This window comes from Rattus rattus, chromosome 8 (assembly GCF_011064425.1).
Source record: "Rattus rattus isolate New Zealand chromosome 8, Rrattus_CSIRO_v1, whole genome shotgun sequence".
NCBI lineage: Eukaryota > Metazoa > Chordata > Mammalia > Rodentia > Muridae > Rattus > Rattus rattus.
Window position 1 is genome coordinate 32,143,449 of NC_046161.1, and position 27,821 is coordinate 32,171,269.

At 36.4% G+C, this 27,821-nt stretch overlaps 3 protein-coding genes across 3 annotated transcripts; all 3 read left to right on the forward strand.

The window, feature by feature from the left end:
* The first annotated feature begins 700 nt into the window (after positions 1–700).
* On the forward strand, positions 701–1,636 carry LOC116906780 (olfactory receptor 8B3-like). The gene has a single exon (XM_032909631.1). It carries the CDS (start codon positions 704–706, stop codon positions 1,634–1,636), a length of 933 nt encoding a protein of 310 aa, XP_032765522.1. The 5' UTR covers positions 701–703.
* A 10,649-nt stretch (positions 1,637–12,285) lies between these two features.
* LOC116907603 (olfactory receptor 143-like) lies at positions 12,286–13,248 on the forward strand. The gene has a single exon (XM_032910654.1). It carries the CDS (start codon positions 12,286–12,288, stop codon positions 13,246–13,248), a length of 963 nt encoding a protein of 320 aa, XP_032766545.1.
* A 10,444-nt stretch (positions 13,249–23,692) lies between these two features.
* On the forward strand, positions 23,693–24,646 carry LOC116907366 (olfactory receptor 143-like). Its single transcript, XM_032910317.1, has one exon. It carries the CDS (start codon positions 23,696–23,698, stop codon positions 24,644–24,646), a length of 951 nt encoding a protein of 316 aa, XP_032766208.1. The 5' UTR covers positions 23,693–23,695.
* Positions 24,647–27,821: the final 3,175 nt, after the last annotated feature.

Consider the following 27,821-nt stretch of genomic DNA (forward strand, 5'->3'; position numbering starts at 1 on the left):
CACACACACATACACAAACACCAGCGAGAGAGGGGTGGGAATCACATGGACAGATGACCAACTGAGGTAGAAGCAGACTGACTCAAAGAGAGGCTCATCTAAACCTCACAAACACTATTAAAAGTGATCCTTTCAACTCACTATTCATGCAACAGATAGTTCTCTATTGCCTTGTCCAAGCTTGCTACACTTTGAAGTATATACAATAAACCATTTGTGTTATTGTATAAGAAGTTAACCTGTTAACATCTACTGGTCCCTTTTATACTAACAGAATAGTCACATAGTACACTGCATCAGATTAAGTTTTTTGGTTTATGTTCTGCAAGGGTTAAATTTAGATGAAGTTCAGCACTAGTACACTAGCCTCTTCCAGCCCAAAAAAGAAGCTAAGTTAAGAGACTTGGCACAACCTGCTTCACCCTTCTCCCTTAGTTTCTCTAATAGTTGTATTGAATACGACAGTAGGCTAGTCAGCTTTCATGAGTTGTCATTGAAGATCTAAGATATAGTTCATGTTTCAAGGGATAGACTATGCCATTGAGTAATGTGGTATCATGATATGCGACTGTTTTTTTCAAATTAATAAATTTCAGACATTTCTAATACATACCTTACATACATAGGAGAAGTTTTGATGGTGCGTTCTTTTATGTCACATAATTTCATCTTTCCTTCTTCCTACAGATACTTTTATAGAAGAATGGCTCTGGAAAATGTTTCCTTGGTCACTGAGTTCATCTTGGTAGGATTAACAAACCAGCCTGACCTACAGATACCCCTGTTCCTACTCTTTCTGGTGATGTACATGATAACTACAATGGGGAATTTGGCTTTGATCATCTTGATTTTCCTGAATTCTCACCTTCACACACCCATGTACTTTTTCCTCCTTAACTTGTCCTGCATAGACCTTTGTTATTGCTCCGTTGGCACACCCAAGATGCTGATGAACTTTGTACTAAAGGAGAATGTTATTTCTTATGAGGGATGTATGACTCAGTTCTACTTCTTTTGTTTTTTTGTTATATCTGAATGTTATGTGCTGACAGCAATGGCCTATGATCGCTATGTGGCCATTTGTAATCCACTTTTGTACAACATTGTCATGTCTCCTAAGGTGTGTTCTTATCTTATGATTGCTTCATATTTGGTGGGGTTTTCTGATGGCATGATTCATACTGGATGTGTCCTGAGACTGACCTTCTGTGATGAAAACACTATCAACCATTATTTCTGTGACCTCCTCCCTTTGCTGCAGCTCTCCTGTACCAGCACCTATGTCAATGAGATAGAGGTGTTAATTGTAGCAGGAAAAAACATCATTGTACCCACCCTTATCATCTTTACCTCTTATGGCTTCATTCTCTCAAGCATCCTCAAAATAAACTCCACAGCAGGCAGATCCAAAGCCTTCAGCACATGTAGTTCCCACATAATAGCTGTTTCTCTGTTCTTTGGATCATGTGCATATATGTATCTAAAACCTTCCTCATCTGGGTCTTTGGACCAGGGGAAAATATCTTCTGTGTTTTATAACATTGTGGTCCCCATGATGAATCCATTAATCTATAGCCTAAGGAACAAAGATGTTAAAACTGCTCTGAAAAAAACCTTAACCAAGAGAAAGTTTTAAAAAGAATTTGGTATCCTTTTTACCTTTCGATCCTTTAGTTATAACGTCCAAGAGTTACTGTGCACTGGTCAATATATTTTTCTGGATTCTTCACTGTATTGTGTGTGGGGGAGGTGAGGGGAGATAATTTGTAACTTGTTAATTTTTAGTAGGTTTTCTTTGATCCTTACCATTGGAAAGCTTTCTTTCACCCTTTCAATGATTTGAGAACATCGGTAAGTAAATAACTTCTCACTTTCATTATCAGTGTATCACGTTTCAAATGTATTAATTGTCAGAACAAGTCCACATAAAGATTACATAAATAATAAATTAAAGTCTCTCATTGGATGGTATAGTTATTATCTTTTTTAGGTTGTGATTTAAATAATCTGCCTTTATTCCTGATTTACTTTCTTTGGTGACCATAGGTCATTTGACATGATTTGAAAATGTTCCCAGTTGCTTCAGTCACCCACTTGTTGTACTACCAGAGTGTTTAATAACATGGCTGCATAATTGTAGATATCCATAAACAATGTATTCCATGTTTTCCAGATCTTTAGCATCCATTTTTATTGTACAGTTTTGTCCAACAGTGGGTTATGGCACAGTTTTTATAATGAAACCAAATGAAGATGTCTTGAATGTGGTGAGGATTTTACAGTGACAGCTGAAATACTCCAGAAAATTTATTCTATAGTGAACCACTTAGCCTTATACATGACAGAGTATAGAACTTGGAAGCATAGTGGTCACACTAATCTATTCTCACTATGCAGTGTTCCTCTGAGAAATATAAGTAAGGGCTTTCCAAAGTAATGTCCTCAGATCAGGAGCATCCCTATAACTTGGCAACACTAGAAATAGAGACTTTCCATCTATGTGTTATTAATGATGGTTATGATGCCTCCTCAAGTCATTGGAATAGATAGAGTTCATTATAGCACAAATGTTCTATGAAAGTCATTCTTTTTTTTTAAATAAAGATTTATTTATTTAATTTTATGAGTATATTTGTAGCTGTTTTCAGACACACTAGAAGAGGGCATTGGATCATATTACAGATAGTTATGAGCCAACATGTGGTTGCTGGGAATTGAACTCAGGACATCTGGAAGAGCAGTCAGAGCTCTTAACCTCTGAGCCATCTCTCCAACCCCTGAAAGTTATTCTTAATGACTTACTAGTGGTAATCAATGTGAACTAAGGATATTTTCCCATTTCAAACAAGACTTTTAATGACAAAGGAAAGAACCTACTAAATGACAATCACAGAAGTGGAAGCACTCACCATTTTCTAATAACAATGGACTTTTAAATCATAAATCTTCAAATTAATTCTACACACAGAAAGCCACAATGGGAGGTCAATAGACCTTGCCCAATGAATTTTAAGGTACTAATAATTTCCTTCATCTTTGATTTTCTAAATATTTCTGCATATTCAACATTTAAAAAGTCATGTTCTTTCATTCACTGGAAGAAGCATAGTATAATTGTCCTAATTGATCAACTATTTTAAAATTAAAGACCAGGTTGGGAAGATAACACAGTAAAAAAAAAGAGTTGCATGCAAGACAGAGAGCCTCTTGACCCTCACCCCTCTTCAACCAAAACCCAAAGTGTAATGGAAGAAAGCCATTTCCAATGACCACACTGTACTGTTACAGATAGGTGGGTCCTTAAGCTCACTGGTTTGCAATCTTAGTTTAATAATCAAGTTCTTGGTCAAAGACAAACAGTAAACTGAAATAACAGGCATATGATGCCCCAGAAAATAAACTAGTCCTTGAACTCTAGCATACACAGGCAAGTTCATATGTGTGCAAACACACACACACACACACACACACACACACACAAGTATACACACAAATGAAAATAGATATATAAGTAAATAAATTGTAAAGGTAATGAAATGAAACAATTTTGAACAGACAACAACTCTGATGCTCATATCTTTCTGAGATATTCCTAAGGTTTTGGTTTTGGGTGCTGTTGTATGATAACAGCTTTTAAATGTTTTAATTTTCAAATGTTCTTTGATGGTAAGAGCAAATTACCATAATTTAAATCTCTCCCCTGAAAACCATTATGAAATGAAATTGTCAGTGTAAAGTACTTTGCAGTGTTTTTAAGAGATGATCAATCCTGACAGCAGTTGTCCTGATTGCATTGATGAACCTATTAAAGATCTGGAATCATTTTTATGGATGTATAAAAATAATTTATTTGTTCCTCTACTGCTCATTTTCCTACTTGCATCATGACTCTTACTCCCACCATATACTGTGTACTTCTGACATGAGATGCTACTGCAGGAAGGGCCTGAATAATTCAGACAAACTGACTACAGACTTTGCAACATTCAGACTATGAACATTCAGACTATGTATTCATGATTATTTTTGATTATCTTAGAGCAGCAGATTGAAAAAATGTACATATATATATTATACATAACACTGTTGTAAATTACATAGTAGCTTGTAGTAGAATTGGTTTTAGTGCATTTTCTGTGCCATGCCTACTGGTGAAAGAGTTACTTTGTTTTTTCTTTTTAGTATAGGTGTCATTAATTACCTGCCCTATTAGCAAGAGTAAAACTCTAGCCCTTGTGAAACTCTATCTATATAAGTTTTTGTCAGATAAAGGTTTATTTGATTGTGATTTTTTTCTATATCAACTGTTCTTTAAAAGATTTAAAAAAAGAAAGAGATGAACAGAAGAGAAACAAACTTCTGAAGAAATAAAGTGAATTTCAGGAGAATTATTCCCAATGATTGTAAGATGGGGTACTGTAAGAAAATAAAAACTATCACAGAGATTGAAGGTTTTGTAAGAATATATTCTATTACAGAGATAGGGGTTGTATAAGGTTATAAATCACTATTGCATAGAGCTTATACTTTTTCTTTTTTTTTTAATTTTAACAATACAGATTTTATTCCCCTCCTGGTGCACCTTCTGACTGTTCCACATCCCATACCTCTTTCTGCCTCCTGTCTCCACGAGAATGTCCCCATCCCACATACCTCTCACCTCTAAACTCCCTAGGGCCTCCAGTGTGTTGAGGGTTAGGTGAATCTTCTCTGAATGAATCCAGACTCAGGAGTACCCTGCTGTACATGTGTTGGAGGCCTCATATCAGCAAGTATATGTTGTCTGGTTGGTGATCCACTGTCTAAAAATCTTGGGGGTCCAGGATAATTGAGACCCCTTGTCCTTTTACAGGGTTGCCATCCTCTTCAGCTTCCTCCAGCTTTTTCCTAATTCAACAAAGTGGTCAGCAGCTTCTGTTCATTGGTTGGGTGCACATATCTGCATCTGACTCAGCTGTTTGTTGGGTCTTTTGGAGGGCAGTCATGAGAGGTTCCTTTTTGTTAGTGACCCATAGCATCAGTAATGGTGTCAGGTCTTGAGGTCTCTCCTTTAGCTTGATCACAGTTTGGGCTTGTCTCATGACCTTCTTTTTCTCACGATCTTTTCCATTTCCATTCCTGCAGTGCTTTCAGACAGGACCAATTATGGGTCAGAGTTTTAACTGTGGGATAGCAACCCCATGCCTCACTTAATGCCCCGTCATTCTACTGGAGTGATCTCAATAAGTTTCCTCTCTCCACTGTAAGGCATTTCAGCTAGGATCTCCCCCTTTTGAATCTTGAGAGTCTCTCACCTCCCAGGTCTCTGGTACATTCTGGAAGGTCCTTTTAATCTCCTAACTACTGAGGTTGCCTCTTTCCATTCTTTCTGTTGGCCCTCAGGGCTTCAGCCCTTTTCCCCCCACTCAATACCAGATAATGTTCCCCTTTTCCCCAACCTCCAGCCCCTTTCCCTCCAGGGTCCCTTCCTTTCTTCCCGATTGTGTTTGCTTTCTTTACTCTCCCAAGTGGTACTGAGGTGTCCTCACTTGGGCCCTTCAACTTGTTGACCTTTTGAATTCTGTGGACTGTATCTTGGGTAGTCTGTATTTTTTTTTCTGGCTAATATCCACTTATTAGTAAGAACATACCATGCATGTCCTTTTTGGTCTGAGTTACCATACTCAGGATGATATTTTTAAGTTCCCTCCATTTGCCTGCAAAACTCAGGATGTCCTCATTCTTAATAGCTGAGTCATATTCCATTGTGTAAATGAACCCCATTTTCTGTATCTATTCTTCTGTCATGGGACATCTGGGTTATTTCCAGCTTCTGGCTATCACAATTAGACCGCTGTGAACATAGTGGAAGATGTGTCCCTGTGGCATGACGGGGCATCATTTGGGTATGTTCCCAAGAGTGGTATTGCTTGGTCTTTAGGTAGATCTAATTTCAATTTTCTGATGAAGCTCCAAATCGATTTCCAGCATGATTGTACTAGTTTGCAACCCCACCAGTAATGGTAGAATGTTCCTTTCTCCACATCCTTTCCAACATTTACTTGTCATCTGAGGTTTTGATCTTAGCTGTTCTGACTGGTGTAAGGTGGAATCTCAGAGTCCTTTTGATTTGCATTACTCACTAAAGACTTTGAACATTTCCTTATGTGCTTCTCAGCCATTCACGATTCCTCTGTTTGGGATTTTCACACTCCATTTTTGATTTGGTTGCTTGGATTTTTTGGTGGTTTGCTTCTTGAGTTCTTTATATATTTTGGATATTAGCTTTCTGTAGGATGTGGGGTTAGTGACGATTTTTTTCCCCAATCTGTAAGTTGCCAATTTGTCTTAGTGACAATGTTTTTCAGTTACAGAGGCTTTCCAGTTTCATGAGGTCCCATTTCTCAATTCTTGATCTTAGAACACGAGCCACTAGAGTTCTGTTTAGGAAATTTCCCCCTGTGCCAGTGAGTTCAAGGCTCTTTCCTACTTTCTCTTCTATTCAGTGTGTCTGGCTTTATGTTGAGGTCCTTGATTCACGTTGACTTGAGGTTCGTGCACTGTGACAAATAAGGATCTATTTTCATTTTCTACATACAGACAGCCAGTTAGACCAGGACCATTGATTGAAGATGCTTTCTTTTTTCCATTGTATATTTTTGGCTTCTTTGTCAAAGATCAAGTGTGTGTAAGTGTGTGCTTTTATTTCTGGGTCTTCAATTCTATTCCACTGATCAACCTGTCTGTCTCTGCACCAATACCATGCAGGTTTCATCATGATTTCTCTGTAGTAGAGCTTGAGGTCAGGAATGGTGATTCCCCAGCTCTTCTTTTATTGTTAAGAATTGTTTTCACTATTCTGGTTTTTTTTTTTTTTTTTGCCTTTCCGCTCCCATTTTAATTTCTGTTCTATGGCAGCTGGATTCCATTTCTTGGTCTTTTCCTCATAATCCTCTCTTCCCAAGCCCATGAATACTCAACCCTACCTATGTGTCTTCTGCCCAGCTATTGGCCGTTGGGATCTTTACCAATCACAATTAACTGGGGGGCCAGATCTCTCAGTGTGTTATATGCAGAGTCGCTTGTCTTTGTCACACTTAGGGTCCCAAATTAGCTATAGAATGCAAGCAGCAATAGGACAACCCACTACATTTGTGTCAAGAAATAAATTGAAGCAAACCATACAATGACAGAGAGTATTTTTGAAATGGATTATATCCCATGAGAAATGCTTATCATCAATAAGTAAATAGTAATAAGCATTCAATCACAAAGAAACACAATAGTAAGACATAGGCAAAAATCTGAATAATCATGTCATCAAAAAACATAATGGGATGGAATATCAGCATTTGAAAAAATTATATTTGAAGTTAGGAAATTACAAAATAAAACTATTAGTATATTATATCTACTGGGAGGACTAAACTTGAAAAGAAAATCCTGATCCCAAGATATCTCAATATTGAAAAATCTGGAAGAATGGGAAATGTTATTTGCTTTTTATGAGAATTTAAAATGAAAATCATTTTGGAAGAGAATGTGGTAGCTCTTGTTCTTTAATTGAAAAAAAAAATTAGACAATATATTTTGTTTGTATTCTCCCTTCCTGAAGTTTGTTCCAGATCCTCCCTATCTTCCTACCCACCCAACTTTATCCTCTCCTTTTCCTAAAATCCAAACCAAAACCACACTAAACCAAAACAACAGCATCAGCAGCCGTAGCAGCAACAACAGCAACAAACAAAACAAAACAAAACAAAGCAAATTATCCTTTTCTCTCATAGTCAATCTGCTCCTAGATTACTGATATTGACTGGTTTGAAAACAAGTGTACAAGAGAAAACTTGCAGGTGAGTATATCAGCTTTACTCATCTTTCTCAATACGAACAGCCAACCAAGATATTCTTCAACAGGTGGGTGGGAACCCACAAAGTATTTGACCCAAAACTTATGCTGTCTATAAGAAAGGCAGGTATAGGGATAGAGGAAAGACTGAGGGAATGACCAACCAATAACCACCCCAACAGGAGATCCATTCTATGAGTAAGCAATACTCCCTGGCACTAATAATGATACTCTATTATGTCACAGACAAGAGTCTAGCATGGCTTTCCTTTGAGACTTCACCCAGTAGGTAACTCAGACAACTGCAGATAGCCGAACAGTGGATGGAGCTTGTGAACTCTTATGGAAGAATTGAAGAAAGAATTGCAACCCCTAAGGGGATAGGAATTCTCGAGGAAGACATATTATGTTATTCTTTTTTTTTTTTTTATTAACTTGAGTATTTCTTATTTACATTTCGAGTGTTATTCCCTTTCCCGGTTTCCGGGCAATCATCCCCCTAATCCCTCCCCCTCCCCTTCTTTAAGGGTGTTCCCCTCCCCATCCTCCCCCCATTGCCGCCCTCCCCCCAACAATCACATTCACTGGGGGTTCAGTCTTAGCAGGACCAAGGGTAACTAACCTGGACCCTTGGGTCTCACAGAGAATGAACTACCAACCAAAGAATATACACAGGCTGAACCTATGTATCCCTGAATAAATATATGTAACAGATAAGCAGTTTGGACTTTACTTGGTACCAAAAACTGTTGCCTGTATGTGGGATGTGTTCTTCTAGTTGAACTGCCTTGTTTGGGCTCAGTAGGAGAAGAATTGCCTAGCCTCACAGTGACTTGAAGTGCCAGGATAGGGAGGTACCCAGGGGAGCCCTTACCCACTTAGGAAAAAAAGGGTGAATGTAGGAAATATAGGGGGATGGACTGACAGGGATGGAACAGTCAGCAGAATACATATTGAATAATTAAAATATAATTAAAAACATGGCTAGACAAACAGTCTGTAGTGCATTCCATATAATAGAATAAGAAGTTAGGTACTGAGCCTTGAAAAAATGTGGAGAAGTCTTAAACACACATTGCTATGTGAAAACCCAACCTCCATAGGTTGTATACCAGACGAGTCCAGTGCCACTATTATGTAAAGTGGGTAAACTCTCAGTAACCCTGCAAATATTAATGATTGCTGGGGATTAAGATGGTGTAGAGAAAGAATGAGAAATACAATGAAGTTCTAGAAGACAATGCTTTTGTGCATTGTGCAAAGGTTATCCTTGTGTTATTCAAATGTTGATTTCTCTGCCCTCATATCTCCTTTAAATCTGTACACTGCATTGTAATGTTTATGCCAAGAATCTTCTGTCTCAAGTTTGTGTTAGCAATTCATTCTTACCTTTTATACTTTGACAAATAAATGCTAACCCCTCAATGACTGGGCAGAAGAAAGAAAAAGGTGGGGCTTTTGCCAATGAGGGAAAGAGAGATAGAAAGAGCAAGAGAGAACTAGGGAATGAGAAAGTGAGAGAGCTGGAGGGTGAGAGATCAAGACATCAAGAGATCAAGAGCTAGAGAGAGAGAGAGAGAGAGAGAGAGAGAGAGAGAGAGAGAGAGAGAGAGAGAGTGTTCAGACAGAAAAGTAAAGAAGTGGTAGAGAGGGAAGAGCTGCCACCAGAGGAAGGAAGGTAAGTTCATAGAATTTTGCTGATCAATAGAATCCCTAATTGCCAGTATTGGAATTCTTGGCTGGGAGGTAACCAGATTAGCTGAGGATATTTACTATAAATAAGTAGACTTGCCATATATTGAGGTGAAGCTTTGAAAATGAATCTTGTGTTTGTTTTGTTTTGTTTTGTTTGTATCGTTATTGGGAACTAGTTAGGATAAAGTAATACATCTGATGCTTTAATTTACTAATTATCTATGTTAAAAATAATTCAAATAATTCAATCCAAATATATTGACTTTAAAACTAATGGTTTTTCATATATTTTTATTGTGTAAATAACATACAAAATTGTGCCCACACCATGCTCTCTTCAATCTTGGTTCTGCCCAGGAGAGAAAATATGGTCTTTCTGAATCTAGTATTTCTCTTGACTTGTCTGAACTTCCATGCCATTTCCTTCAATAGACAACACTCCATCATGAATCCACAATATAATCTTTATCCACTAATTCAGTTCTATGCTTCTATAATGGTTCTTTAACTCAGCTACAGTGAGGAATTTCCTGGTAAAGGCAGGTATGTAGGTATAGCTATTGGATGCCAGGAATGACAAAACAGAATCGCATGAGAGATCTCATTTAAGCTCTTCAGGAGAAACCTACACAATCATTTCTATTGTGTTTCCGCTACTTTACCCTTCCACCAATTTTGTAAGGGATGCTTTCTCTTATCATCCTAGCCAGATATTAATTTTTCTTGCTGACAGATGTTAAGAATAGAGGCGGATAGAATCCCAATGTGTGTGTGTATGGGTGTGTGTGTGTGTGTGTGTGTGTGTGTGTGTGTGTGTGTGTGTGTGTTTATTCTGCCATGATGGTGGTGGTAGTTGTGGTTGGTGTTGTCTTTCTTCTATGTTCCTGCTGATCCCATCAGGACTTATTCAGTAATCAAGGCTATCTGAAAATTTCTAAAAATCCGCATTCCCATGTCTCACATGCAAGGATTACAGGCTGGAGACTCCATGTACTTATTCACATAGTTTTGATTTGTAATTTTCCTGATGGAAAAGGGTATTGAATATTTTTGTATATTAGCTATTATAATTTTTGGAGGACTTGTTTTCAATTCATTAGCTCATTTAATTATTTTTGTTTGTTTATATTTTGCAACAATGGTTATCAAAGTAAGGGTTCCATCATACTCGGCAAGCATTCTTTTAGTCTGCTCCATTCCCAGCTTTTACTTGACCATTTGCTACATCAACTATTATTCCTTCAATTATTATTCTTTGTTTTTTAGGTTCCTGTCAGTTAAATATCTGTCATATATTTTTCTTCTACTCTGATTGCCATCACTTCACTAAATATTTTTCTTGTGAAGAAACTTTTGAATTTTCTTTAATTCCATTTATTAATTCGATTGGTTTTTCTACTACTGCAGTCTTATTCAAAATGACATATTATGACACTGAGGCATACTGCTGATATTTAACTCTAGAAATTTGAAAAATTTTATTTTATTTAAAGGACTTTGGTAAATTTTGAATTGACTTTTTTGTGGAGCAGAAGATGGGAACCTAGGTACATAAAGAGTTTTCCCAATTGCATTTCTTGAAAAAGGATGTATTTTCACTAGCATAAAATTAGATCCATTGTGTTGAAACATAGAGGAACACTGATGTGTATGCCAGTCTCTGTTTTATGAACCTTATTTTATATCTACACATAGGAGTATGGAACTATAATTATAAAGAAAGGTCAGGCACGATATGTTACTATTTGGCAGGTAAGAAAGGTCACGCACAGGGATATAAACTTAGAAGCATTTAAAATTCCTTCTTTATTCTTTACTCTAGTCTTTACAAAATGTTTGCTAAAAGTTAAAGAATTTCATACTTATTATTAAATCCAAGAAGATTGTAGGAAATCCTCAGAAATGGCAAGTGATTATATTCTTAGCTTTTCCTCTATTAGAATTGTTCTGACATAGTGTAAAAATTCCCAAAGGAGAACATGTAACTCTGCCCTGGGAACTAGGTACTCGTGGAGGGAAATTAAAAATAGAATAGAGCTTCAAATCCCTGAAGATTCACTGTTAGGTTTATGGAATCTATGGTAAATAGGCTCAGAAGTTTCTATCATCAAGGGGTTCATGCAACCTGGCAGGAAATCATAAAGGTGAGAATAATTTTCTGTGCTGGTTGATCAGAGAGATTGTAATCTGAATGAGGAGATATTTGTAGCTTCTTGTGTGTTCTTTTTTTATTCCATCATGCAGGTAAGGAGAATAATCGAGATAAACTCTCAACTAGAAATCATGTCATTTTTCCACTGTATGGGTTTTCAAAATCCAGTGATGAACCAGTTCTGATAGGAGGTAACTCATTTATCATCAAACATCAGAATCTTTAGGACACTGGAATACTGTGCCTCAACAGCAGTAAATCAGCCAGGAAACAGGTAAGCCCTGAATCACCCATGGATCGAAAACTTTCCCTTCGTATACAAAGCTTTATAAATCATGGGATCTGGAGTGGGCCCCTGGATGACTTCTTTTGCTCTGATTCATTAATGGATACTAATTAATGGGGGAAATGTTCACCAACATTTCTCCTGGCATTATCTCAGAGAGAATCACTCATTGTGGGTCAGCTCTTGAGCATAAGTGATGGTCATGTTCTTTGAATGTCTTGCTGTTTTCCTATAGACAACATTGAGACTGGAAACATTGAAATCCCGTTCTTGTTCTGTGTTTAAGATGCAGGTTTCTTTGCTAAGGTCACCAGGTTCTGATTGATGTTTCTACAGACACCGCACATGAAGCAAATGAGGATGGAAAATGACTCTTCAGTGTCTGAGTTCATTCTTATGGGACTGACATACCAGCCTGATCTCCGATGGCCCTTATTTGTCCTGTTCTTGGTGAACTATACAGCCACTGTGATGGGAAACCTGACTCTGATGACTCTCATCTGTCTGAATTCACATCTTCACACACCAATGTACTTTTTTATCCTCAACTTGTCCTTCATTGACTTCTGCTATTCATTTGTTTTTACCCCCAAAATGCTGATGGGATTTGTCTCAGAACACACCACCATCTCCTTCACAGGATGCATGACCCAGCTGTTTTTTTTCTGTCTTTTTGTTAACTCCGAGTGCTATGTGCTGACAGCCATGGCCTATGATAGATATGTGGCCATCTGTAGGCCTCTGCTGTACACAGTGGTCATGTCTCCCAGGGCTTGTTCCCTGCTGATGCTTGCTGCACACTTGATGGGTGTTTCTTCTGCTATTGTCCACACAGGGTGTATAATTCATCTCAGGTTTTGTGGTTCAAAAGTCATCAACCACTACATGTGTGATACATTCCCCCTCCTTGAGCTCTCCTGTGGTAGCAACCATGCCAGTGAGCTGGTAAGTTCTGTTTCTGTGGCTGTGGTTGTTGTTATGTCTAGCCTCATTATTGTATCCTCATATTCTTTGATTCTTATCAATGTTATCCATTTGTCATCATCCAAGGGTTGGTCCAAAGCCGTGAGCACATGTAGTTCTCATATAATAACTGTTGCCCTTTTCTATGGATTTGGCCTGCTTGCCCACATCAAACCATCATCATCAGAGTCTGTAGTTCAGAGGAAATTTTTTTCAGTAGTTTATACTTTTGTGCTGCCTTTGTTGAACCCCCTTATTTATAGCCTCAGGAACAAGGATGTCAAACTTGCTGTGAAGAGAACACTAAAGAGAGTCACAACCTAAGTGAAGTGTTTGGGTTGTAGATATAATCCATGTCTTCAATTTACCTCCTTCTCTTCACTTCTCTTCCCTGTGAGCTTCTTTTATGGCACACTTTCTTTCTCTTCATTTTTATTTCTTGAATATGCCCAGAGTGGGATAAGAGTATGCCCGCTCTAATGTCTTATTATCTTTCTCCATAAAATGAAGTTACATTTTTCCTCTCTATATATACCTTTTACATTAATATGGGTCTAATTTACTCCTGTACTAGCATCACATAGAGATCTTATGGGGTTAGTTTTCTACATACTTTTCAATTACTTATTTATTTACTTATTTAGAGTTCATGAATAATATATGATATATATATACATGTATATATAATTTGCATCTAATTATTCTCCCTGACACCTCCTGTGCTCCCCCACCTCTCTCTCAAATTAATGACATATTTATTTAACACATATGCATATATATAACAAAAACATTTGCATATATATGTAAATAGATCTAGTTTTTTTCTTTTAGAATTACTTACATACTTTTATAGCTGACTATTTGGGATCAAATATTCTATGAGAGAACTTATCTCAGAAGAAAACAGAATTCTCCTGTAATCAGCAGCTATTCATTGCTGGTAGCTCTTCCTCTAGGAGTGGAGACTTGTGAGATTTCATATAGCCACTTTGGCATGTCAAATGTTGCAATTGTTTGTGTTGTGCAGGTCTTTTTTCTGCCGCCACATTTTTGAGATTTCCTGGGTACAACTCCCTATCATATAAAGAAGATACTATCTCAAAGCAAACATCTGAACTTCTGTCTCTTGAAATCTTTCCAGCCCTCATCCTTGATGTCCTGTGAGGCTTTGGTATATTAGTTCTAGGGATTACGTATTCATTTGGGAGGGGAAACCCATACCTAGTCTTTCTTTCCATTTTGCTTAGCTTTACATTTCTATAATGCAAATTTCTGCTGCAAACAGAAGTGTCTTTTATGATGGTGAGTACCTATGGGAATGAGGATGTTTGTTGAATGTAGTGAGAAATTATACTGGTTTGGGAGAGTGACAGTACTAGTTTTCCCTGTCCAGTTCATGACTTTACCAGCCATGGTTAGTTGTTTGGGTAGGTTTAAAGTATCAGGAATCAATTCCCTCATGTCATGTAGGACTTAAGACAATTAGACAGCCTTTGGTTGGTGCCACCATTGCACCTTTAGGGATATCTTGCCGTGATGATCATTGTTATTCATAGGCTTTGAAGCTAGGTAGGAAAATCGGTTGTTTTCTCCCTTGTCAGTTTATCAAGTTTGTAGATACTCTAAGAGCTAGTTCCCACAAAAACTTCATTTCCATGTTTGGGAAGCCTTCTTTTGAGTTGTTATTCATGGAGTTAAAAAGAATCTCCCCTGTAATGTGGAGCATTCCTCTGACCCTTAGTTACCTCTCAGAATTTGATAGCAATACTCTATTACTTCAGACATCTTGCTTTTCAGAATTGGAAGAAATGAGTGTTGGTGGATAACCCAGAAGAATTGTCAACTCCTGTATTGTTTTCGAGCCTCTGGGGTTCAGTGGAACAAGAGTTGAGAAGGAAGTATCCTATACGTAACACTGGGAGTTTTGTTTAATATCTCATGGTTTCAAGAGCAGCAATACTGCATATCTTATTTGAAACTCCTCTGTTTTTCACAGACTTACAAAATACTAGGTTTTCATATAGCATTTCCATGCGTCCCTGACTATCTCTGTTTCTCCTCTAACCACCTGGCCCATTCTCCTGCCTCCATCCCTGCTTAAACTTTTCTGCTTCCAGCATTCTTCCTGGGATCCTGTACATCCATTTCTCCTTCCTCAGACCTGTATTTCACTAGGACCTCTCTATTAAGGAAACTGTTGTTTCTTTTTTAATGACTTATAAAATAATAGAGCTTTTCAAAGCATCTCTTAATGCCTTTGTTCCTCCTCTAATCCCTTTGACCTACCTTTTACTTGTGCTTCATTGAATTTCTCTACTTTGACATCCAGAGTACTGGGCAGAAACCACATCATGCCAACCTACCATGGACTTTCTCAATGCTTTGTTGTAATTAAACAGTCTCCTGCTACACATCAGTTCTAAGTCAGCTGCTAGGCACTTGCCACAAGGCAGACCAAGTAACATATAAAGGAAGACCTATTACAGTTATACGTGACTTATTAATAAAGACTGTAAAAGTCAGAAGTACCTAGAGGGATGTGCTGCAGACTCTACGGGACCACAAATGCCCGTACATTATACCAAGCAAAGTGTCCAATCACTATTGGTGAAGAAAAAAATATATTCTATAATAAAGCCAAATTTAAACAATATCTACCTACAATTGCAGTCTTATGGAATGTACTAAAAGAAAAACTCAAACCTAAGGTTAACTGCAACCATGAAAACAGAGGTAATAAATAATCTCAGAGCAAAAAGAAAAAAGATGGAAAGCAAAGAAACACATACACACACACACCACCACCACCACCACCACCACCACCACCACCACCCTAGCAACACTAACACCATCACCAACAACAAAATAGCAGAAATAATCATTATTTATAAACATCTCTCATATTAGTGTCCTCAATACCCCTAAATAAAATGATACAGACTAACAGAAAGATTTTTTCATTCAGCATCTGAAAGACATACCTCAACATCAAGAATAGACATTACCTTAACGTACAGTATTAGGACTTCTCCAATATTCCAAGCAAATGGTGCTAAGAAGAAAGCCATTTCAAAATCTAACAAAATAATCTTTAAATCAAAACTAATAAGACAGGATGAAAGGACACTATTCATTAAAGAAAAATAATCCATTTAGTGGACATTACAATTATTAACATATACAGCCTAAACACAGACACTCAAGTTAGTATAAGAAACATGATTATTTAATCACATATTGATTCTCACACACTGATAGTAAGAGACTTCAGTACCCTAGTCTCACCAAAAGACAAGTCATCCACACAAAAACTAAGGAGAAAAATGTTGGAGCCAAAAGAAGTCATAAAACAAATGAGCTTAACAGATACATTCAGGGCATTTCACCCAAACACAAAAGATTATGCCTTCTTTCCTGTACCTCATAGAGCTTTCTCCAGACACAAAGCAACTTTATCAGATATAATAAAACTGATGACTCCCTTCATCATATCAGACAAACACAGAATAAAGTTGGTTACAAACAAGAATAGAAGCAACATAAAGCTTACAAATTCATGGAAACTGAACAACTCTTTATGAATAAAAAAAGGTAAAGAGAGAAGTAAAGAAATTAATAACTAGAATTTACTGAAAATGAATTTATGGCATACACAAACTTACGGAGCACATTGAAAGGTGTTCTGAGATGCATTTGGTAGCATATAACATTTGGAGAAACCTCATTAGCAACTTAATATCCCATGGGGAAATCTCTAAACATTAAGATGAAATCACAAAAACGGTAATAGATATCAAAAGACAATCAAAGTGAGGACTGAAATCAATAAAATAGAAACAAAAAGGACAATTCAGAGTCAACAAAATAAAGAGTTTTTTCTTTGAACAAGATAGACAACCATTATCCAAACTAACTAAAAGTTAGAATATCCAAATTTAAAAAAAAATCAGAAATGAAAAGGGAGACATAACAACATACACCAAGGAAATCCAAAAGTTCATAAGGACCCACTATACAGCCTATACTCCAATATAATGGAAAAAATCTAAAAGAAAAAGATAATTTTTTTGACAGGTACTATTTATAAACTTAAATCAAGATGAGATAAATTTTACACAGTCCTCTAATTCCTAGTAAAATTGAATTAGTCATTAAAATTTTCTCATAACCCAAAACCCATTGGCTAGATGATTTTAACATAAAATAATACTTTCAAATAGATTTAGTGCCAATATTCCTCAAAAATGAATGTTGCCTAACTCATTGTACGAGACCACAGTTACACTAATACCCAAAGCACATAAAGACCTAACAAGGAATCACAGACCAATTTACTTTATTAATATAAATGCAAAATTTTTCAATAAAAATGCAAATTAAATCCTAGAACACATCAAAAAGATCATCCACCATGATCAAGTAGGCTTTCATCTCATAGATGCAAGTATGACTCAATATACAAAAAGCAATTAGAATCTACCATGTAAATAATTTTTTAAACACAAACCTACATAATCATCTCATTACATATAAATAAAAAAGACATTTGAAAAAATCCATCACCCCTTCATGATAAAATTCCTGGACAGATTAGGACATATTTAGAATGAAAAAAAGACGTCTTACAGCAACCCTGTAGCCAACATCAATGGAGAGAAACTCAAAGGAATTTCACTAAAATCAGGATAAAACAAGGTTGTGCATGTCCTCCAGTCCTCTTCAATACAGTACATGAAAGTTTAGCTTGAACCAAAAGACAAAAGGAGGTCAAACTATCTTTATTTGTAGATGACAAGTTTCCCTAGTAAATTCCTACAGGTAATACACTTTCTGCAATGTGGCTGTATACAAGACTAACTAAAAAAATAAGGAAAGAGAGAGAGAGAGAGAGAGAGAGAGAGAGAGAGAGAGAGAGAGAGAGAGAGAGAGAGAAAATCAGTAGCCCTCATATTTACAAAGCCAAAACAGGCTGAGAAAAAAATTGAGGAAAACATTACCCTTTGAAATGGCCACAGATGATATAAAATATCTTAGGGGAACTCTAACCAAGCAAGTAAAATATATGTTTTATTAAAAACTGTAAGTTGTTCAAGGAAGAACTTGAAGAATTTATCAGATGATGGAAAGATCTTCAATGCCAATGAATTTATAAGATTAACAGTTAAAAAAATGGCCATCCCACAATAATAATCTACAGACTTAATGCAATTACCATCAAAATATCAAAACAATTCTTCACAGATTTTGACAGAACTCTCAACCTCATATGGAAAAACATAGAACCCAGAATAGCTAAAAACAATCCTGAACAATAAAAGAACTGTTGTATGTCCTACCATTCTAGATTTCAAGATAAACTACAGAAAAACCACATGGTATTTGCATAAAAACAAATGTGTTGATAAATACATGTAGTTAAAAACCCAGACATAAATGTATATACATATGGACCCCTTATTTTTTCATAAAGAAGCCAGAAATACAAACTGGAAATAAAAGACAGTATCTTCAATAATTAGTACTGTTCAAACCATATATCTGAATGTAGAAGAATGCAAACAGATTAATAGTCACCAACCTTTACATAACTCAGCTTCTAAAGGACCAAAGAACTCAACATAAAACTGTTGGATGATGTCATTATGCAGCAGGACAGGTCCATGATAAGGCGAAGCCTATCATTGGATGAGAAGGAAGGGTAGATAGGGAAAAAGTCCAGGAAGGAGAGAGGAGGCCAAAAGAAATGAACATGGAGTCTACAGAGGAGGATGGTTCAGATTTAGGTGAACTACATCGATTTTATCTTGTCTAGGTGGGCAGTTTATATTTTTATCAGCTGGCAGTAAATTTATTGTATGAAAGAATGGTGGATTGAGAATTTAACATGTAAATCTAATTGCTAAATTACAAGTTTCTGGTACTTTGATTTACCGCGCTAAAGAGGACAGCATGTGAAAGAAATGGCTGAGAGTCAGTTGCAGTGTGTAGATCTGGTTCTGTTGCCCCCGTGGAGTTAATACAGGCAAGGGCCCACAGAACGAGATGTGTGTGTGCGTGCATGCATGCGTGCATGAGTGCGTGCGTGAGTGTGTGCGTGTGTGTGCGTGTGCCAGGCGTGGTAACTACCACCTAGGGGACTGCATTGAGAGGGTGGTTAGAAGGGATTCAGCTGAGAGAGGGCGGCTTTCAGACCACGTGGCACAGTAGAAGCTGGAGGGAGCGAATCTGGCACCCAGGAACTGATAGAAAACGTTCCCTTTAATTTTTACTGCAACATAAAACCAGATAAATCATACGTGATAGAAGAAAAAGTACGGATTAATTTGATTTCATTGACACAGAATACGACTTTCTGAACAGAACAGACACTCTGATCAACAATAAATAAATGAAGCTTCATGAAACTGAAAAGCTTATGTAAGGCATAGGATATAGTCATTAGGCAAATTGGCAGCCTACAGAATGAATAAAGATATTTACCAACTCCCCATTAGAGACTTAGTTTCCAAAGTATTAAAGTACTCAAAAGCCTAGATACCAAAGCAACGATTTCTTCAATTAAAAATGTAGGGGTTGGGTTTGGCTCAGTGGTAGAGCGCTTGCCTAGCAAGCATAAAAGGCCCTGGGTTCGGTCCCCAGCTCCGGAAAAAAAAAAAAAAAAGAACCAAAAAAAAAAAAATGTAGTACAGATCTATCAGAATTCTTAATAGAGTAAACTCAAGCGGCCAAGAAACATGATGAAATATTCAACATTCTTAGACATCAGACATGTAAATCAAAACTACTTTGAGATTCCATCTTATATCCAGAATGGATAAGATCAGTAACACAACTGATGTCTCATGCTCTTGAGGATGTGGAATAAGCTATTGATGGTAGGAGTGCAAACTTGTAATGCCACTGTATAAATTAATGTAATATTTCCTCACAAAATTAGGAATCTAGATACATTAGCATACATCTTTACCACTCCTTAAGGATGTTTCATACTGCCATAGGAACACTTGCTTGACCGTGTTTATTGCTGCTCCGTTCACAATAGCCAACAACTGAAAACAACCTAGATGTCCCTCAACAGAAGAATCGATGAAGAAAATATCTTGTACTTTACACAATGGACTATTGCTCAGTTGTTTTAAAAAAAAAAAAAAGACATGATAACATTTGTAAGCAAATGGTTAGAACTAGAAAAAAAACAGTGACTGAGATAAATCAGACACAAGTGATAATTATGATATTCATTCACTTATATAGATATTAACTGTTAAACAAATGATAACCAAGTCACAATTCATACACCCAGAAAGGTTAAATGTAGAAGAAGAGACTGGGAGGGAGTAATAAAATAGAATCTATCAGTGGACTGAGGGTGGGTAATTTGAATGGGAGTATCAGGGGTTTATGGAGGGGAAGCAGGTTTGAGGTAGAGAATGCAGGGAGAAAATTGAGGGACAGTTGACATGTGGTATGGTGCAGTAGGAGCTTCCTAAAGTATATGAAGGTGATCATAATAAAGTCTCCAAATAATGAGGTAGATAGACTCTTAACTGGCCATCTTTAGTCACCAAGAAATGTGTCAAGTGATGAGACTTGATCACATACAACTGAGATGTTGGCCAAAGCATTCCCTTGGAAATTCATAAATAAACCAGCTATTGCCAAGACAATAGATTGCTCTCCACAGACTGGCAGCAAGGTGTACATTTTGAAGAAAAGACCCATACAACTCCTTGAACACAGAGAGGGAAAGCTTGTCCCCACATAAAAACTTCATCCCTACTTTCTAGCATGTTTTATCTAGATATGCCTTTCTTTTGAGTACTATCAAAATAATACATAATAACCAACCCAATCCCAAACCCCTCAATCTATAATCTGTCATACCTAAAAAATATGCTATGCAATAGTGATGCAAAGCTTGTGAGAATAATCAGTCAATGTCTGGTTTCATTAAAGTCCATCCCAGAAGAGAGAAGTCATAACTAGCACTGTGTCTAGGACCAAGAATCAGGGATTAGATAGCTCATAAAACCGGGATAAAAGCAAATACTACTGGTCTAAAAACAATAGTAACAAGAAAATGACTCATACTGTTCTTAATGATATTCAGTCACCATCAAAGAGGCTTCCTGCTGTAGCAGTTGGGAACAAATTCAGAGACACATGGTCATTCATTACTCAGAGAGTAATACTTCGGAATACATAGTTATAAATGGGATATCACCGTCAAGTCTCCCCACTTATGTATCAGGAAACCCCTCAGAAGCAGAACTAGAAAAAGTGTAAGAGCCTAAGCGTATGTGTAGGATGACGTCACTATACTGGTGAAGGTAGGTACATGTATGCAACAAGTATGGAGGACAGCAGGTGAGCAAGGGCCTCTATGTCTTTTGAGCTATACTCAGAGAAATCACAGAATGAAGTACCAAGCATGGGACGACAGTGGTCGGCCTCAAGCTCCATGCATATACAGTCTGGCTTTCAATTCAGTATTTTTCTGGCACCACTGAATGTGTAACTGATTGGGTCTGACTTTTCTTGGGGCTCCTTTTCTTCTGCTAGTTTTCCTTGCTCAATTTTGATGTGATTTTTTTTTGTTTTATCTCGTTATCTTTTTGTTTGCAGTCATTTTTTAGAATCATATTTGTCTCGAGTAAGAGGCAGAAAGGGAGTGGATCCAGATGTGAGGGGTGGCAAGGAGGAACTGGATGGAGTAGAGGGAAGTGAAACTGTAATCTAGATATATTTAAAAAGATGTTAATACAAACATCTTTTTAAATATAAACAAAAATATTTAATAATTACAAAATCGACAAAAAAATTAAAATTAATAGGTAAATCAGAGTTGGGGACATAGTTAAGTTTGAGAGGTTTCATCCCCAGAACCCAAGTAAAAATTACATGTAGTATTCATATAAGATTAGTAAAATTGTTTTATATGAATATAAATCATTTATATGACACAAATAATTTCATAATATCATTTATTTCCAATATAAAATATCATCTCTTAGGTATGAATTAAAATTGTGTAGAAACTTTATCATCTCAATAAAAAACTGGTCCATGATTTGTTGATCCATTGATAGAAAGCCCAGAAACCATGCAAATTATCTATATACGAAGTTTTAACCCTTTGATATTTAATATATACTGTTTTAAAATGACATTTTAATTTCATCCAGGAGAGAACAGCTTGATAATTGTTCTTAGAATTTGATATAAATGTATCATCTTCTCAACTTCAAAGTACTCACCCTAATGGCTCACCTTGCTTTGGCATTTAATTTTCTCAGTCACAGAATGTCTTAAAATAAAAACAGAAATCCTTTTTGGTGTTAACTGGTGTATGTGATGAGGAAAGGTAATATTAAAATGGATGGGTTGCATTCCCTGGATACCGTTTTGGCTCCACTCCATAGTAAGGAGCCACAAGATACCTGTAAAAATGCCAAATGTGCCAAAGCTGAGAAACAATTCATCTGAATAAAAATGTGTAAAAAAGGGTAGCTGACACTTAGTCCTTCCTCACACATGTAGGAGAGTTCTAATACATTTGTTATTCATTTCATTGAATTGTACAGCAAGATCACTGTTTTATTTAACAGTATAATCATTTTTTTTTTGCACTGCAAAAGTTAAACCACAGGTTTATATACTCTAGGGAAGAATTCTACACTGATATAAAACCAAATCATTTTGATAAGTGTGTTTTACAATTATACAAAACAAGAACCAAGGAAGTCTGAAGTTTTGTAGTTACAAAGTTCGAAATCTGGATTTAAATTTATATAGAATTGCAAATCTTGTATTAATTTTTTGTACTGTTACTCATTGGTCTATGTTTATTACTGTAATCATAGGAAAATTATAAATGGCAAGAAGGCATCTCCCTAGACATTTATTTCAGAGTTATTAGTAATATAATGAGTAGAATAAGAAAGGTGACTAGTCACAACTCTGCCCTAAGGCTTGGGATCTCCTACTGGGAAATCAGATCACCTCTAAACATCCAACACTAGTTATCACACCGGATGCAAACACAAGCTCAGTGATGTCTACCCTCAAGGGCTCACCCAACATGGGAAGAAGTCCCACAACAAACAGAATAATTTCAAAGACTACTAATGAATTTTCTCTGACATCCTGGTCTTACAATACAAATTCTCACTTAACTTAATAATGTTTTAGAGATTCATAGAAGACAGTGATTAGCTTTCCTTTATGTGAAAAGAAAGTTCAGGAAGAGTACTCAAATGCAGATTCATGTTACTCCCTGTTACACTACTCCTACCATGCCACAGGCATATGTATACTAATGATTATAACCTGCCTTATTAGTTAACTTTATCCCTCTTAGAACAGTGAAGGGAAATACATCATGCGTTTTGATAGCAGAGAAAGCTCCAGAAAACCAAGGTGAGCAGTAAGTAATCCTTACGTTAACAATTTCTCTTCAATCCTCTGTGGGTTAGTTATCTTATACTCTTTTGCACTAATTCATAGTGAAGTCTAAGAAAGCCAAGGGAAATAATAATGTTCAGAGACATTGGAGTTCTTTCTCCATTTTTTTTTTGGATGCATGGAGATAAATGGGTGTGAGAAAAGGGGAAATGGGGCTTTTTGAGGAAAAAGCATAAGTAGAAGTACTATTTGTATTCCTTGCTAGTATTCACTAAGTACCAAACTTAGTAAGCAGGAACTCTAGTTCTCATTCTGGGATCAATGATGGGATACTTATTAATGACATCTTATTCTCTGATTATTACAGATGCAAGTCATGAAGCAAACAGTTATAGCAAATAACTCTTCAGTGACTGAGTTCATTCTTATGGGGTTAACAGTTCAACGAGAGCTCCAGGTGCCCCTGTTTGTCCTCTTCTTGTTAAACTACATGGCCACTGTGGTGGGAAACCTGAGCTTAATGAATCTCATTTGCCTAAATTCACACCTTCACACTCCCATGTACTTTTTCATCTTCAACCTGTCCTGCATTGACTTTTGTTATTCATTTGTTTGTAACCCCACAATGCTGATGAGTTTTATTTCAGAGGAGAACACCATCTCCTATGCTGGATGCATGAGTCAGCTCTTTTTCTTCTGCTTTTTTGTCAACTCTGAATGTTATGTGCTGACAGCCATGGCCTATGATCGCTATGTAGCCATCTGTCATCCCCTCCAGTACATAACTGTCATGTCCCCTAAGATCTGCTGTCTGCTGGTGTTTGGATCTTACTTGATGGGGTTTGCTGGTGCCCTGGCTCACACAGGTTTTATGATCAGACTCAGTTTCTGTGATTCTAACATCATCAACCATTACATGTGTGACATCTTTCCCCTCCTTCAGCTTTCTTGTACTAGCACCTATGTCAATGAGCTTGTGAGCTCTGCTGTGGTTGGAGCAATTATCATTTTATCTAGCATCATTATCTTGGTCTCATATGCTATGATTCTTTCCAATATCCTTTATATGTCATCAGGTAAGGGTTGGTCCAAAGCCTTGGGCACTTGTGGGTCTCACATCATAACTGTCAGTCTCTTCTATGGATCTGGACTGCTTGCTTATGTCAAACCAACATCTGCTGACACTGTGGGCCAGGGGAAACTTTTATCAATATTTTATACTCTTGTGGTACCCATGCTGAATCCTCTCATTTACAGCCTCAGGAACAAAGATGTCAAACTTGCTGTGAAGAGAACAATGCAAAGAATCACAAGCTGAGTGAACAGTTGTGCTTCTATAGTCCTGTCCTACTGCATTGCTTTATCCTCTCTGTCTTTTCATTCTTCTCTTCTGTTTTCTTTTCCTCTCTTTAGAATCTGGAAAAAATTTCCACTGTAATCTCTTTTTTTCCCAGCTACTATGAAATGTAACTATTGTGTCTCATTTTTTTTCCACCAGCTATTTTCATTTTCACATGACTCCAAGATGTTGATCATTTTCAATATCACATCAAGACCCAGTCTCAGGTTTTTCTTTATTTTCCTAAAGATAACAATATCTAGGTCTTTTTTCTTTGTGCCTTCTCTATGTAAGCAAAGCAAAAAGTGTGTCCTTTGTGACTTTTTCCTTTCTTTCTTGCATTTCAGAGACAATTTTGATTTTCTTTGCTTGTTTGTTTCCTTAGACAATTTGGAGTTTTATTACCAAAATTACATAGATGACATTAAAGGGGACAACTAAGTAGATATAGCATAGTTGTCATTTTTTTTAAGATTAATTTGGGCACTTCAGAGAGTTTTCCTTAGTCTAGACTTTAGTTTAAAATCTGTAACAAAACTCTGTACTTTATTCAAATAATATTTGATTCTTACAAGATTCTAAGAATGCTATTAGCCTTGTCTGACATCACAATTTTTATAATGCACAGACAGTCTGATTATCTTGTTGAATCGAACTGAAATTGTCACCGTTTTTCTCTGATATATGGATTGGTCTATGATTGTTTTTAAAAGACATGCTTATATTTCTGGCTACAGAACACAAGGCCATTTATTTCCTATGTTGTTTACATATGAAGGATGCAGTTTGGAATAACAATCTATTTGCTTCCTCTGAAAATCAAACCACAAATATGCTTAAGGTTTAGAGATAAAGACCATGCATATGAGTTTGATTCTTGGGATCAACAATAATATCTATATCTGTATTTTTATTTTATCATGTATCTGGTATATGGATAAGGAAATAACTATGTGACTTTTTAAGGCTACATATCTTATGAATCAGGGACTCTTATCATACTCATTGTGCATTTCATAAAGAAATACAAAGGCAGATGATTGTGAAAAAATAGACAGACCTTCTGTAATATTGTTTCATAATGATTTTAAAAGTTGAGATTCTGTCAAAAATGGATCTAGCAATGATGCCTATTATAGAGATAATCAAAAAGATTTAGGATCCAATTTTTAAACTATACATGTTCTTATAGTGTACATATTAAAGAGGCACAGACATGGGAGACAGAGTAATATTTTTTATGATTATGCATCATTTTTCTAGGACAGTGTTCTCTTAGTTCAAAGTATATTTAAGGAGCCTACTTCATGTGACATATTTATTTGTAGAGGAAAATAACTTAGGCAGACACACAACACATCAGTCAATTGTACTGTATAGCACTTTCACAGGACTGGAATCAAGTCAGAATATATAGTTCTTCATGTACATCATAAGACTTTTTCTGAGGACACAGGATAAACTTTCAGTTATTCTACCTAGAGTACCAACAACAGATCAAAGAATCAATTGCACATATGTCAAGCTGATAACACAATATATTTTGGAGTACGTTGCTCACAGAAGTCTAGATGCTGGGATACTGACAGAAATATGGGAGACTTGTGTGCTCCTACACTACTTAGATAAGCCCAGCCCATGATGAACAATGGTTCACTGAATGTCTGTCACTAACAAGCAGTTAGCTCTACATAAAATCTTCTTCCTTCAGGGACCATTTACTTGTAACATATTCTTAGGATAGTGAATTGTGAATATTGTTAACTGCCTTAAAATCAGAAGCCTTACCTTTTCCACTAGGAAAGACTGTTTCAGTTCTGAGGCAATAACATAAAAAATCATAGTATGTATATTTGAAATAAAATGAATCTTTAATCTGTGATTTTTTTTATGTAGACCATGATATTTCAAAAGATATTTGCTTGAAAATATACACTGAAAAATCAATCCGAATAAAAGTATTTGTACTAACGTGAGCCATTTTTATTTATTATATTTATAGGATTATCAAATGTGCTTAAAGTTGCCTTAACAAGATTATTCTACAATTTTTAGAAGTTTTGCTTCATTCTTATTTCACATGACATATTACATTTGTGAAAACTGATTTGAAATCCTCTAACAGACATATGTTTTAGTTGACAGGCACCATTTCGTAAGGACACAGGGTCAGGTGTGTAAAACCCAAACCTAAAATGTACTTAGACAAAAAAGTAAATGCTGAGTTTTAAGTTTAAGATGGAAATGCTATCTGAGGATTCTTTTCTTGTCAAGAGCAAATCCTGGTGCAAAACAAATCAGAACACAGCATGGCTCAGTTCTGTGAAGTAAATGGGCTTATGCCATTTGCGTGTGTATATAGTTAGAGTTCATATGAGTGGGTGTACACACAAGATGTGCATGTGCATGTGTGTGCATTAAGATGCCAGAGACTGATATCAGATTTTCACGACCAGTATCCATACATTCATTGAGTTAGAATCTCTCAATTGACATCTAAACACAGCACTATAACTAGTCTAGATAGCTATTTTAGTACAAAGATATCCTGTCTCTGCCTTCTGAGTACTGCAACTACAGGCATATCAAGGTACCGACCTGGAAACTATGTCGATTCTTAGGTTTGTCCTCCAGTCCTCACTTTTACACAGCAAGTGCTTTATCTATTGAGTTACATCTTAGCAAATGGGCTTTTTACAAGTTTAACTGCTTTCATTGACCTAGGTAAATAAAATAGCTCAGTATTTAAATCAACTCCAATTTAATAATATTTATAATTAAAATTATTAGCTGCACACTCATATAAAACTGAGTCTTAGGAAACTCATCTCTCTTGGAAGGAATTCAATTTAAAAGAAATAGGTGCAGAAAAATGAAATATGCTACTAAACATAGAGATAAAAAATGTTTGCTCTATATGTAACTATGATTTCAGGGTAGCAAAGTCTGCTTACCTGTCATTTAGAGTAACACTTCAGTAGAAATGCTGCATGATACAATTGCTTATACCAGGTCACAAATGAGACAATGCTCTGTGAAACTTAGCTGTAGTCATGACTGGGCCCATTATTGTGTAACATACCAATCTTGTAAGCTGGAGCATGGAGAGAGATTTATTTTTAATTAAAATATAATTACATTATTGCCTTTTGTC